This window comes from Barbatula barbatula (genome assembly GCF_947034865.1).
Source record: "Barbatula barbatula genome assembly, chromosome: 16".
NCBI classification, from domain to species: domain Eukaryota; kingdom Metazoa; phylum Chordata; class Actinopteri; order Cypriniformes; family Nemacheilidae; genus Barbatula; species Barbatula barbatula.
This window is the reverse complement of record NC_136779.1, coordinates 500,061-512,603: the sequence shown is the minus strand read 5'-3', so window position 1 is coordinate 512,603 and position 12,543 is coordinate 500,061. Positions and strand designations below refer to the sequence as shown.

Sequence of the window (12,543 nt, the reverse complement as noted above, 5' to 3'; positions counted from 1 at the left end):
TACAATTGTTAAAACCAAATCATTTATAAACACACATACAGCAATTATAGGTTTAATTTTAGATTGGCTTTTATTTTTAGATTTGTTCATTTTAAAGTTGTCGCAATTTTGGTATATGCTCGTCATTTTTTTATACACCCAAATTCTGTGGTGTCAACACGAACCTTGTCATATGGTCAATATATATTAGCTGTTTGTTGCATCCGAATGATGCAATCTATTTTTTGTAATAGGCACAGTATTAAAACACAAGCGTGGAGCTTCAAAAAATAATTTATTTTCCACAGTTCTTTAAATGAGAAGTACAAAAATGGTACACGCATTTGAATATCAAATAAATATGATGCATGGAATATGCATAAAACAAAGCATCCATTTGATCTATGGGCGTATGGTCACATTGAATAGATCTGTGAATGCACACTGGCACTTGCATGAAAGACCAATACAAAGGATCACATGACGTTTGCTACACGACTGCATGTAAAATAGCTGCCACATCTGGTTTCCATAAACCTGAGGTAAACACTTTCCAAAAAAAAAAACATCTGCATCTCAACACGTAACGAACACACCATACATACTGGATTACAGTCTTTTCATATGTACCCTATAGCTGCATTTAAAACTCTCATAACTTACTGCTTTCAGTCACACTTCAGTCCCCTCATGAGAACCAACCAAACCGTAAGAGAGTTTACAATTTAAAAAACTAATATCGGTCCACAAGGGACGGTCAGTCTTAACATTCTTCAATGAGAAGTTCTTCAGAGCTGTACAGTTTTCTTTTAATAACTCGAAATCCAGTGCTCAGTTTAAGTGCATGTCTGACCACCGGTGAGGCCGGAGATCTGCCCGTGAAGAGCCCCTGGATTTTAGGCCAGAGACCCTTGGAGTCCAGCCGGAGCACCAGAGTCAGATGAAAGGTAGGCACCAGGCAAGGGTCCACCGCTATCTGCCCCACGGCCTCGCAACTGCCCCCCTGCTCCACGCAGAGGTCAATGAGCGCCCCCCGGAGGCCACAGGGCTCGCTGACGGACAGGTGGACCAGTTCCTGACCGATGTGCTCCAGGAGTTTCTCAGGGATGAGAAGTTTGGAGCAGTGCAATACGCCGTTTTTGGCTTCGGTCAGGTTCTCGGAGATCAGCTGGACCACTTCTTTACACAGCGCCTCCTCCGAGGGGTCAAAGAACAGGTCCGTTTCTGACAGATCGGGCAGGGATATGGAGCCTGCGAGGGGAACGAGTGTTAAAACCAAGAACGTCTGTAGCATGAAGTCGAGCCCAAACAAGATGTAGATGTACCTGTATCAGACGCGTCATCGATGCTGCTGTGAGTGTCTGAATCCGAGTCTAGACTCTGACTGCTGTGGATCTTCTGAAGCAATCTGCTCCAGGACAGACGATTGGACGTCCCGTCAGATGTCGGGGTGGATGGGAGGTTGGGGTCTTCAGACACAAGGCTTGACATCAGCTGTTCCTGCATGATTCAATCCTGATGAAGTCAAATCACTGTAGAGGACACAAAACAGAGGCTCGTGTTATTAAAGACACATTCACACAAGCAGCAGCTGGTAAACAAGTCAGATCCACAGAGAACAAAAAAGTCCTAAACGTGCACATTTCTCTCAATTTATTCATTCTAGGGAGACTTGGATGTCTCGTTCATCTCTGCGCTGTTCGTTCAATGTTCCGCTGTTGCTTTGTGCTGCAACATTTGAGTGACATTTCCATGAAAACGACATTAAAAACATCACAAACACACTCTTACCTATTTCCCAAACGGTATATCGGCAGCGTCCGAGGAATTCACAGCAGTTTAAATGCTCCTAAACTAACAAAGACAAGCGCCATCCGCCGTAAGTGCAGCAGCTGCGTGAAACAACAGAGAACTCCGCAACATACTGACGCAATGCTTTCTGCGCCCGTTTATATACGCGCTGACGCAAGCCACGCCCCGACAAGCCCGCAGCCAATCGGCTTTTGGGTCACGTCTTCCGCGTCGCAAGTTCGCCTGGCAACACTCGGAGCGGAGATGAGTGCGCGCGCATCTATTGTGTGCGGTGGAGGAGGTGTGTGGCGAGCTCGCTCATTGTCCTCAGTGGGGACTTGCGGTGGCGATTCTCGTGTCGTCCCGCTGCTGCTCTTTGATGGACTTTGGCGATTTGCATTTGCGACGAAACGCCACTTTGTGTGTTGGGTAACAGCGAAACTGACTCATTTAGTACGTGCAACACACAATAAACACGACACAAACGCAGAGGTGTTGTGTATTTACTCAGGAAAATGCTCTGCACGCTGAACCAAGTTTGCAAAATAAAGAATTCACATGAACGGAGATATTGACTCGTTTATTTGAAAATGAAAGAGTAAAAAAACATGGTTTGATTCATCATAGTTTGATTGTATGAGTGGTAAACCCAACTCACGATATCTTGACGATTGTATTTGTTGCAAATCTGTGTTAAAACTTAAAATCACAAATCTACCAAAATAACTAGCCTGCTTCATTTTTCGTTCTGTGAATTCTTTAGATGTAAGGAATTAGCTACACAATGTGTCCCACCACACACAGCCTTTTAAAACTTTATTAACTAGACACTTGCTTTTAACCGGATTCATTTTCACTTTATACACTGTTGGGAGGTTTTCTAGACTAGACCTAGACTAACCCTAACGTCAGAGCTGTCTTAACTGAAACCAGTTTACATTTAGTCATTTAGCAGATGCTTTTACCCAAAGCGACTTACAAAGAGTTCAGGGAGCAACAAGCCAATGTCACAAAAGAGCAATAGTACAATAGGTGCTAATACAAAGTTACTAAACCATCATAAACATTATGTTTAAATAGCAAAATAATAGTTTTTAATCGTGTTTTAAACTTTATAAAGTTAGTTTGACCTGAATCAGTGAACGAGACTGTAATATAAACTCATTGTGTTGAGTTGGCCCATAAACAGGGGCGTAGTTTGCGGGGGGAGGGATGGGGGAAGGTAACCCCCTAAATATTCACATCTATCAGTTACGCCACAACATATGTACAATGATCAAATGTAGATTTAACTTATTTTGTAATATTTTTGGTTTCGAAATGGACGCGATAATGTTTATGTCCTAATAAAACTAGGCACGGATACTAACCCCCCCTTCCGTTTAATGTTGGTAGCGTCCGGTTCGCGCAGTCTTAACTAAACTACAAGTAGTTTTATTATTCGACGTCACGCAGCGTCTGATGAGAAGTCCTCACACGAACACTTCCATTACTGATATTATTGCGATTGCAAGTGAGACGAAGTCTTTAGTTCGTAGGAAGATAGATATATATTATAGAATAGATGACTTTGTTAAACCGTGGACGCAGGTCGTCTAGCGTTACACTGTTTTCAAAGGGAGATCAGGCGACTCAAGTGAACTCTCTCGGCTCTTCTTGTCTTATGAAGCGATCTGTGTGTGCAAGAAACTGAACTTATAAACCAAAGTCTGCTGCGGCGTGTTCCAAACAGCATTAGTGCGCCCTTTAAAGGCACCGAGGGAAGGGCATGCGAAACAAAAGGATCATGACCACATTTTTCTTATTATTTTGTACAATCCATTCGCCATGTACACTGAAAGTGCTCTGCCCTTGTGAGTATAGTATTGCATATTATTGTATTATAATATCAGCAAACAGGCTAACTATTTATGCTTCAACCCCCCCAATGTTCAGACCAAAACTACGCCCTTGTTCCTAAAGAGGAGCATGTGTCCAGTCAGGGCGGGTTCATCTTTCCTTGTTTAGAATGAGGGTCTGGCTCTGAACAAGATGAACGTCCCACACGAACAGACACGTTCCAGCTCTGACTTCATGTCTTCTGTTAAAACCAAAAGAGAATGAAAACTTCAACAACGGCCTGTCGCACATAAAGCCTTTAAATCCATTAAGATACACCAATACACAAACCCTGTGAAGTCATCAATAACCGTTAAACGTCTGATTCTGTGTGAAGTGGGGGCTTGACTCTGGGTTAGGAAGATACATCCAAACACTCATTTGATTTACTGCACAGACAATGAAATGTGATTATTGAGATACTATGTGAAGGTAAAGCACGACACGTTTGGTGTTAAATATAACGTAAAGCATGAAGACAAGCACAGATGTGTATACTAATAACGTATACGTTTGCTTTGGACTGTCTAATAAATGCAGAAATATAATGCTGCTATATTTAAAAGTGATGCGTGTATCTATTGGATTTGGGCGGAAACACGGATTGTGAAGGTGATTCCTGAACTGATGTCACCACTGTATCTGTTATCATGTTATTTTAGATCAAATGCATCATTTAAAGCTAAAGCACTTCACCTTTAATGAAATGCCACAATAGGAAGGTTTTGCATGTTATAATCAAACTATATTTATAAATAAACCTGTTGACTACTCCAACTCAAAAGAATCAAACGCACATAAAGTTTGTTGATGTTGTTTTCCCTGTCCAGAGTGTGATCAGAGTCCTCTGATGAAATGTGTTTGTGTGTCTGTGTCGACGTGCGCACGCATGCATCTCAATGCATATACTGCAAGTGAAAAAAAAGAGGCGAGGGTTTTTGGCCGGAAGCCAAACTTCTGTGATGTGTTTCAGCCCACGTGAGCGTTGGACAAACAGTTCTTATTCTGAGTGTGAGAGGAACCATACGAAAAACAAAGACACGTGTGCTACATACAGGAACAAAACATACTGTACTCACTTCATTTACATAAGGACTACTTATACATTTGATGCCTCAAAGAACACATTTACTTTGCCTTTCAACAAGATCTTGTCACAAAACAAAAGCTGTAAGACAGATCTGTAGTTTCTGTGTATTTCTGTTAAAGAATGTTAAAGGATGTTTGCAGTGCGAGTACAAAATACAATCACAGCTTTAAAAACATGTACAAAATACTTGTTCTTTTAAATTCTTTATTGAATCACACTGACAATAGTGTTAAAGAAAAAAAAACTCATGAGAACCTGATAAGAAAATAAAACAAATAATAATGTCATAATCTGGGATATTAGTCCAGATTATGTTTCTTGATGTAAAATGACATGCTTAAGTGTGCTGCCGTGGCATTAGGACCCTGCAGATTGTGTGAAGGGTTAGAAGCTCCCTTTTGAGGAACACAGAGCAGAAGATTGTCATCGCATTGAGAACAGAACGTTCAGAACTTTTATCCATGAACATCTCTGCTCATGCTGAAGAGTGACAAACATCACTTCAGAACATCTAAACATCCCACTGAAGAAACTTCAAACTAACAAACAAACCAACAAGAGTCACATTGTATCACACTTTTTTTTAAATATGCCATTTTACAAAGTTTCTACCAAGTAACATAAACTTTAATTTTCATCTTTATTAAGTGTTTTTGGTGAAGTGGTGTATTCAGGTTGTTTGGTGGGTGTGTTGTTGTGTCTAAGGGAGGAGGTTTAAGGTTCTACTATCCCGCCGCAGCTGCTGTCCCGACCCCCCCTCCTCTGTACTTCTGCATTTCCTAACAGCACTGGAGCATGCGTGACGTGTGTCTGCTTACTGTGCTGTTTGCAGACCTTTCATGTTTCATATGTGCACATACTGAACACCTGACTGAAATATTTACAGGCTTATTTCGCCCGCCCCGCCTTTATGACAAGACACATACAAGCAAAAATAAATGATTCACTTTTGAAAACAAAACCAGTTTGCAACCAATGTGAGTTTTTTTCTGTAGAGTAGACAATAGAAGGCAAATTGAGAGAGCTGAGATTTTATGATGATGTAAAAACTTTTATTGTACACGAGTCAATACATTTAAGCAAACATTCAACCAAACACATGATCAAAAAAACTTTTCTTTTTTTTACATACACTAGTGCAAGACATGATATCTACAGTCTACATGGCAAAGACCTCTAATATCAGTTAAAGACAAAAAAATATATATAGGAGTGTGTCTGAATGTAGATGTTATGAGGTTGTGAATCCCAGGAGCTGCTCAATGGGTTTATATTTCCACTCATCTGCGTCCAACTGCTCCACCAGCCCAGCTAAACGCTCCATACGAGAAACCTGCTGATCTGAGATCACATACACACATTACTGATCTTCACATGTTTAAGTATATCTGATCCAAGATCAGTGACAAAGAACAACGATTTGAGTGACAGAACAGTTTTTTTTTATTTAATGTATGAATGTTGAAACCTTTTAGTGATATGGGTATTCAATTATACTTTTACATGTTTTTTTCTTTCAATGTTTGACTGCTCAAAACATTTTTTTTATCTTACCATGTTTAACCTGCTTCAGCGTGGATGCAACTTGATAGCTGAACACAGACTCGCATAAAAATCTATCGGATCCATCTGGGGGAAAATTCACATGAATCAAACAGATGCTGATGCAAATACAACCGGAAGTATAAAAACTATAGTTAGATTTTTGTAATTCTTAAAGTATCAGAAAAATAAATGCTTAAGCCTTATGTCCTGTAACCTACTCTGGACACTACAGATTTGTGACATGTATAAATAAAGTATAAAATCCATTTATAGAAAGTCACACACACAAACAGGCTTTTGGTCAATGAGTCAGTGTGTTCTGAGAAAATGTACTGTTTGTTTCTGCCGAGTACATTAAACTGTGTGTGTGTGTGTGTGTGTGTCAGAGAGAGAGGCTACTGTGGCCAATTGCCAGACACAGAATTAGCCCCATGAGAGCTGACCCACAAACTGCTCTTATAATCAAGAAGATTTTAAAAACAAAAAGTCCATTACAAAAGCATATTAACTAGGTTTTGTAACAGCAGAATTTTTTCCATAACAGGCTTATGTGCACCATGGCAACCGGCAAACCAGAAGGACATTTATGGGTGTCATTTTTGCAACACCAGGGCCAAAAAACCACTTTGCCTGCCTGCTACTGACAATACAGACAGGCCCACTCCAACACACATTTGTCCTAAAGCAGGTCAACCAACAGATGGGATATTCATAGTTATAAGACCGAGAGAAGGTATTTAAATGATTACAGACTTCACTAGACAAAAAGTGAAAATCCAAAGAGAAATTCAGCACACCCTCCATCATCTCGCCAGCTCCTTTTGGGTAGGTGTACAGAACTTTCCTGGGCGGGATCAGCTCAGAAGCACTGAAGCCAGATCCGGTTACTGAGCTGCCACTGACCCCCCCTGCGGATGAGGAAGATGAAGAAGCCGCCATTCAGAATCTCTGCAGGACAAATGACACCAAAGTAACTGTCATTTTCACCTGTCTGGTCCAAAGTTACACTATAAACCTCAAAAAGTATTTTAATGCACTTTGCAGAGGCAACCATGCAACAGACCATGGTATAAACATATAAATAAACCCACACGTTCTGCTGAGAGTCACTGGACCCGTCAGTTTCTTTAACTTCATTGAAGACTAATATGCAGTAAAACACGTAAACAATTTCACTGAGCAACACACAGACACAAAACATATACTACGGTTTGTACACATCAGAAAAATGTATAATATGTTATTGTATATATGTAAATCATTTAAAAAAGCAAATTGTAACGTTAAACAGCACTGATAACCTATCGAACAAATGAATCATCAAAACAGCGCAACCCATCACACATTATAACTATCACACACTTCTGGACACAGTTCGAATACAAATATAAAGACGTAATTAAACAATAAAGTCAAATCTTGTAATATTGTGAATCACCTAAAGCGCCACAGTCGATGTTTCTTCTGCTTGTTTGTTGACGTCTGTTTAATACGGACTAGAGCGCCCCCTGAGGCAGGAGCGGAAACAATGCACCAACACAATACCGCTACCGGGTTACAGGCTGTATTTATTACATTTTTTTAACTCTACTTTTTACAGGACCGACAGTAAGATTTAACGCATTTATGAAATATATATATATGTATTGGATAATATTTCTCACATCAGCAGCGCAGCGGTGAAATGTGACGTTTAGTGTCACGTGATGAACGCGGAAGCGAACGCTCCACCACAAACTTGTGCAGTTTTTAACACATGCAATTCTATTCTTTAGTTAACGTAAGTTATCATACTGCGTTCTTGGTATGGTTTGACATTTTCGAGGCTTCTTGATTCAATATACTTTTTAAATATTTTACACATGGTATTTTATTTATTTACTGCTCTTGCTCTTCCTCCTCCAGTATTTTGTTGATGATGGATGTCTTACGGCCGGTGCTCATTAACATCAATGGCAGAATTTACAGAAAAAATCATATTCAAGAGGAAGATTATGAAGAAGAAGAAGAAGAAGAAGAAGATTATTCATACTCGCAAACAGGTCTGTGCTTTTGAGTGCTGGTCAATTTTATTACTGTACATGTAGATATAATCTAATATTGTTGATTTGTTTGTTTCACCAGATGTTGAGCAGTGTCTGGAGGAACCCTGTGATACTCACAACATAGAACAGACCGAGAAAGGCTTCCGCTGTGCCATAGACGTGCCAAGTGTCCTTTATAAGTTTGTTTTTCTATTTTGTAAATCATTCTGTAAGCATGATTTAGAATCATGAGGTGACGATTCAATTGAAATTTGTTGTAACCTCACATCTTTAGGTTAACATAAATGAAAAGAAAACACATTTTTAGGTACGTTGCTTAAAATAAGACTTTACAGTATTCTGGTGTTTTTTTCAGGTATATTATCGGAAAGAAAGGAGAGACGAGGAAGCGCCTGGAATCGGAGACGAAAACTTCTATCAGTATACCCAAACAGGGTGAAGAGGGACAAATCGGTAAGAATGAAATATTCGTGATAAAGGGAGGATCGAATGATTCAATAACGCTCCAGCAACAGCATAGAAACATTCTGAAAACCTCTCAGACCCTCTTAGCAACCACACAGCATCAGCCTAGCAACCACCCAGGCTGTACGGGCACATCCTTATTACATTTCAGCCCAGTTTGTTGTTTGTAAACACATTCAGAGACTGATGCTTGGCTGTATGAATGCATGAAAGTAAAACTGGTTGAAACTAGTATCTTTGTATTATCACCTATGTGTGTTAATGCTGCTGTATCACATATCGCTTTATTGTTCCCTGAACTCTCTGTAAGTCGCTTTGGATAATAGCATCTGCTAAATGTCTCAATGTAAATGTAAAGGCACTTCATGGGTCAGAATGTTCCAGTAACAGGACGTTCTTCAGTTCTGTGTGTTCTCACTGTGTGTGTGTGTTTAGTGGTCACAGGTGCGCAGCAGGCTGCTGTGGTCTCCGCTGTAACCCGCGTTGAGGTTTTGATTGACAGCTTCCGAAGGAAGCAGCCGTTCACCCATTTTCTGTCTGTGGCACTGAATCATCCGCAGGTGCAGGAGGGGTTTGTGCGCTTCAGTGAGGAGGTGCTGGAACGCTGCCACCAGGTCTGTTTCAATGCAAAGATAAAAATCAACTCGCTTTAGTGTTTTCATACATTTTTGCTGAAACGAGCGATTCATTTCGAAACCCGTCTCAAAATAGTTTAGAAAAAGATTTTTGAAATGTCTGTGTAAAGCTCTTGTGTTGTGTTTGCAGGACGCTGGTGTGGATGGCAGTATTTTTCAGAACCCGGCTAAACTCCATATCACCATCGGTACTCTGGTCCTGCTGAACGAACAGGAAGTGACACGGGCGAGAGAGCTGCTTCAACAGTCTCAAGAGACCATCAGGTGTGTGAAAGAACATGACACACTGATGTTTCTTTATAGTGATGATGTTTTGATGTGACGGATGATGTGTTTGCAGAGATATAACAGAAGGAAAAGCTCTTCCTGTTGAGGTCAGAGGAATCGAGTACATGAACGATGACCCATCAATGGCCGACGTTCTTTATGCTAAAGTATCCGCAAAAGATGGATCAAAGAAGTAAGATTCAGTTCATCTCCTGCTGGAGACACAGACGGGTGACACATGGTTTATGTTTCATGGAAAACCTGTACAAACTTCTTTCTTTTCTGAAACACATATGTCCAGATGATGGTTCATTCAACTTTGGTGTTTGTGTGTGTTTGTAGACTGCAGCAGATAGCCGACAGGCTCGTGGAGTGTTTCGTGTCAGCTGGTCTGATGGAACGCCAGTGGGATCGAGTAAAGATTCACTGCACAGTCATGAACACCCTCTTCCGGAAAGATCCGTCAGGTGAGGCCGATCCATGAAAGTGTGTTTGCCAGACACATTCTCACACACCGACGCCATATACATGTGTATTTATAAAATCATAATAGATCTGTTGCGATATTTAGAACATGTATTCTCATGTATACAATTGATGTTTGGTATTCTTTCATACCAAACATCATCTTGATCACATGTTCTCAATCCGAACGGAGCAGTGAGAGGCCGGTCATCTCTAAAATCAAATAGCAGTTACACAGATGATAAAATGATTGGATGACGTGTGATGGATGACAGAAACACACTGACGTGGTTTATCAGTCGGATGTGTGTGTTTTCATCTTCTGCACAAACACAAAGGCTTCATTCAGATGGTCAGAGTTTGCCGTATTTGTGTTTCCGTCTATAGCACACACTGTTTGAGATGTTCTGGGGGGTCTGAGGGGTCAGTTGTGGCATGGGGGTTAGACCGTTGGTCTTGTGATCAGAAGGTTGCTGGTTCTAATCTCAGTGCCAGCAGGTCATGACTGAAGTGCCCTTGAGCGCAAGGCGCACCTTACCCCTGATTGCTCTGCAGTAATGTGCCACTGTAAAAAACTACTTTGGATAAAACCGTCTGCCAAATGAATACATTTAAATGTAAATTCTGTTTAATGGGACGGTTGTTTTGTTGTTGTGGATGTGTTGATGTCCTGGCGGCAGTACGCTGTGCTGTTTTGTATTTGGCATCCGTGGAATGTTGTTCACATCACTAAATACCACTCCATGTGACCCAGAACGTATCCATCGCAGCTTTATTATGTGAGAGTGTTGTGAAGTTCTGTATGTTGTTTGTGTGTTTCTTTCAGCGGAGGCTAAACGGAAACAAGGGAAATTGAATGGTAAAGATCGTGAAGCTTTTGATGCAAGAAACATCTTAAAGGTGAGAAACAGCGTTCAGATGAGTTCTACTAAAATATCATAATATTCAGGATTTTACTCAGTTCCAAATAATATACTTGGTGGTATTGACTGCTCTTATAAAAAGTGTTTTTCTGATATATATCTTATGGTATTTTTTGTATAACAGTAATGAAATTGGTAATGAATGTAAGTGTATCTACTCCCTCCTGGTGGCAGTCAAAAGAACTACACATGAACTGCAAACACTTGTTGAGTAAAGATCCCCACAGATGCAATGAGTTTAATGTCAAGATGGTAATATTTATAAAAGAGTGCATATCAACATCATTTAGATTCACTGTAAACCACAGCTTTATACTTATTGCTTTATTCATATACCACAAACCTATAGACTTTGAAGCAAGTCACTGTTTGGCAGAAATGTGAGCATGTCAGCACTTTAAATGTCTTACTAATTTTAGTTTGCATTACACACTTAAGATCGCCTGTTTTTCTATCCAGAAAAAGATACGTCTGGTTTCTAAGATTTTAAGTCTGCTATAAATGTTTAAATTGTTCTAGGAATCTGTTCTGGATGTGGATGTTTTTGCAAGATTTATATTTAGTTTTGGGCAACAGTTTAGACACAAAAACAGCAGAGCACAGTCGAGTGTGTTTTCCAGTTTCTCATTGTATCTGTGATTCTTTTATTTTTTTACGTATATATGGTGTCGCTTCTGCATACATCTATACTTATACATTATACACTGAATAATATTTAGCATAACTGAACATGTCTTTCTCCCTCTGTGTGTGTGTTTGCAGGAGTTTGGGGAGTTTTATTTCGGAACGTTTGACCTGAATTGTGTTCATCTGTCTCAGAGATTCTCCACAGACTGTACGGGACATTATTCCTCTGCAGGACAAATCAATTTCACCTGATGGAAACATTACACACACTAAAAACCCTTCTCTGCAAAACTAAGCATATACACAAAACATGATAATATGAAAATATGATCTAATATGTATATTTAAATAATACAAAATAAAATCCTGTACCGACAATAGTAAACCTTTTGTTATGTCTAATAATATGTATGTTAACTATTGAGGAAAGTTTCCTAAAATATAAAATATATTTACAGACACCTGTATCCTGTGCTACGAGTTACACTTTTACATATTAATGAGTCCATAAATAATTTGTATTTTTAAGCACCAGATATATGTCCAGTTTAAATGTCTTCGCTTATATCTTTGTTATTTTCTAGTGCTGATCCTGCTGTCAGTGGGTTCCACCATTTTATTAAAGCAACTGTTGAATGGAAAGTAAATATTGTGTTGAAAAAACAAAACAATCCTGCTCGATAAGTTGCTGGAAGTTCAGTCGATATGTTGTAGTTTCAGCCGTGAGGCTCTGGGTGGCGCTGTGTAGCAGTTATAAGTTGTAAGGTTTTTATTAATGCATATTTCACTTTTCTTTTTAAACTAATAGCATATCAACATTAATTTAACTAATG

General features: G+C 39.7%; 3 protein-coding genes across 4 annotated transcripts; 1 reads left to right on the top strand and 2 right to left on the bottom strand.

The window, feature by feature from the left end:
* Window positions 1-255: 255 nt before the first annotated feature.
* Window positions 256-2,102, bottom strand: ddit4 (DNA-damage-inducible transcript 4). Its single transcript, XM_079477264.1, has 3 exons — window positions 1,771-2,102; window positions 1,305-1,511; window positions 256-1,230 (listed from the first exon to the last, which is right to left on the bottom strand). The coding sequence occupies exons 2-3, from the start codon at window positions 1,483-1,485 to the stop codon at window positions 743-745; spliced, it is 669 nt and encodes a 222-aa protein (XP_079333390.1). The 5' UTR covers window positions 1,486-1,511; window positions 1,771-2,102; the 3' UTR covers window positions 256-742.
* A 3,670-nt stretch (window positions 2,103-5,772) lies between these two features.
* On the bottom strand, window positions 5,773-7,771 carry anapc16 (anaphase promoting complex subunit 16). The gene is made up of 4 exons (XM_079476912.1): window positions 7,722-7,771; window positions 7,081-7,231; window positions 6,293-6,367; window positions 5,773-6,079 (listed from the first exon to the last, which is right to left on the bottom strand). Exons 2-4 carry the CDS (start codon window positions 7,220-7,222, stop codon window positions 5,970-5,972), a joined length of 327 nt encoding a protein of 108 aa, XP_079333038.1. The 5' UTR covers window positions 7,223-7,231; window positions 7,722-7,771; the 3' UTR covers window positions 5,773-5,969.
* A 27-nt stretch (window positions 7,772-7,798) lies between these two features.
* Window positions 7,799-12,484, top strand: ascc1 (activating signal cointegrator 1 complex subunit 1). Of its 2 annotated transcripts, none has more exons than XM_079476910.1 (10): window positions 7,799-8,087; window positions 8,189-8,325; window positions 8,408-8,507; window positions 8,684-8,781; window positions 9,229-9,407; window positions 9,559-9,692; window positions 9,769-9,888; window positions 10,038-10,162; window positions 10,987-11,060; window positions 11,846-12,484. In XM_079476910.1, exons 2-10 carry the CDS (start codon window positions 8,199-8,201, stop codon window positions 11,960-11,962), a joined length of 1,074 nt encoding a protein of 357 aa, XP_079333036.1. In that variant the 5' UTR covers window positions 7,799-8,087; window positions 8,189-8,198; the 3' UTR covers window positions 11,963-12,484. The 2 variants fall into 2 exon arrangements, with proteins under 2 accessions (XP_079333036.1, XP_079333037.1); XM_079476911.1 differs by having other exon boundaries at window positions 7,954-8,063; window positions 11,846-12,412.
* Window positions 12,485-12,543: the final 59 nt, after the last annotated feature.

Coding starts and splice junctions, on each gene's coding strand:
- ascc1 (XM_079476910.1), top strand. CDS start 8,199: ATGATGGATGTCTTACGGCCGGTGCTCATTAACATCAATGGCAGAATT. Junction 8,326..8,407: donor TTATTCATACTCGCAAACAG/GTCTGTGCTTTT, acceptor TTGTTTCACCAG/ATGTTGAGCAGTGTCTGGAG. Junction 9,693..9,768: donor CAGTCTCAAGAGACCATCAG/GTGTGTGAAAGA, acceptor ATGTGTTTGCAG/AGATATAACAGAAGGAAAAG.
- anapc16 (XM_079476912.1), bottom strand. CDS start 7,222: ATGGCGGCTTCTTCATCTTCCTCATCCGCAGGGGGGGTCAGTGGCAGC. Junction 6,368..7,080: donor AGCTGGCGAGATGATGGAGG/GTGTGCTGAATT, acceptor ATTTTCCCCCAG/ATGGATCCGATAGATTTTTA. Junction 6,080..6,292: donor GCTGAAGCAGGTTAAACATG/GTAAGATAAAAA, acceptor ATGTGATCTCAG/ATCAGCAGGTTTCTCGTATG.
- ddit4 (XM_079477264.1), bottom strand. CDS start 1,485: ATGCAGGAACAGCTGATGTCAAGCCTTGTGTCTGAAGACCCCAACCTC. Junction 1,231..1,304: donor CGATGACGCGTCTGATACAG/GTACATCTACAT, acceptor TTCCCCTCGCAG/GCTCCATATCCCTGCCCGAT.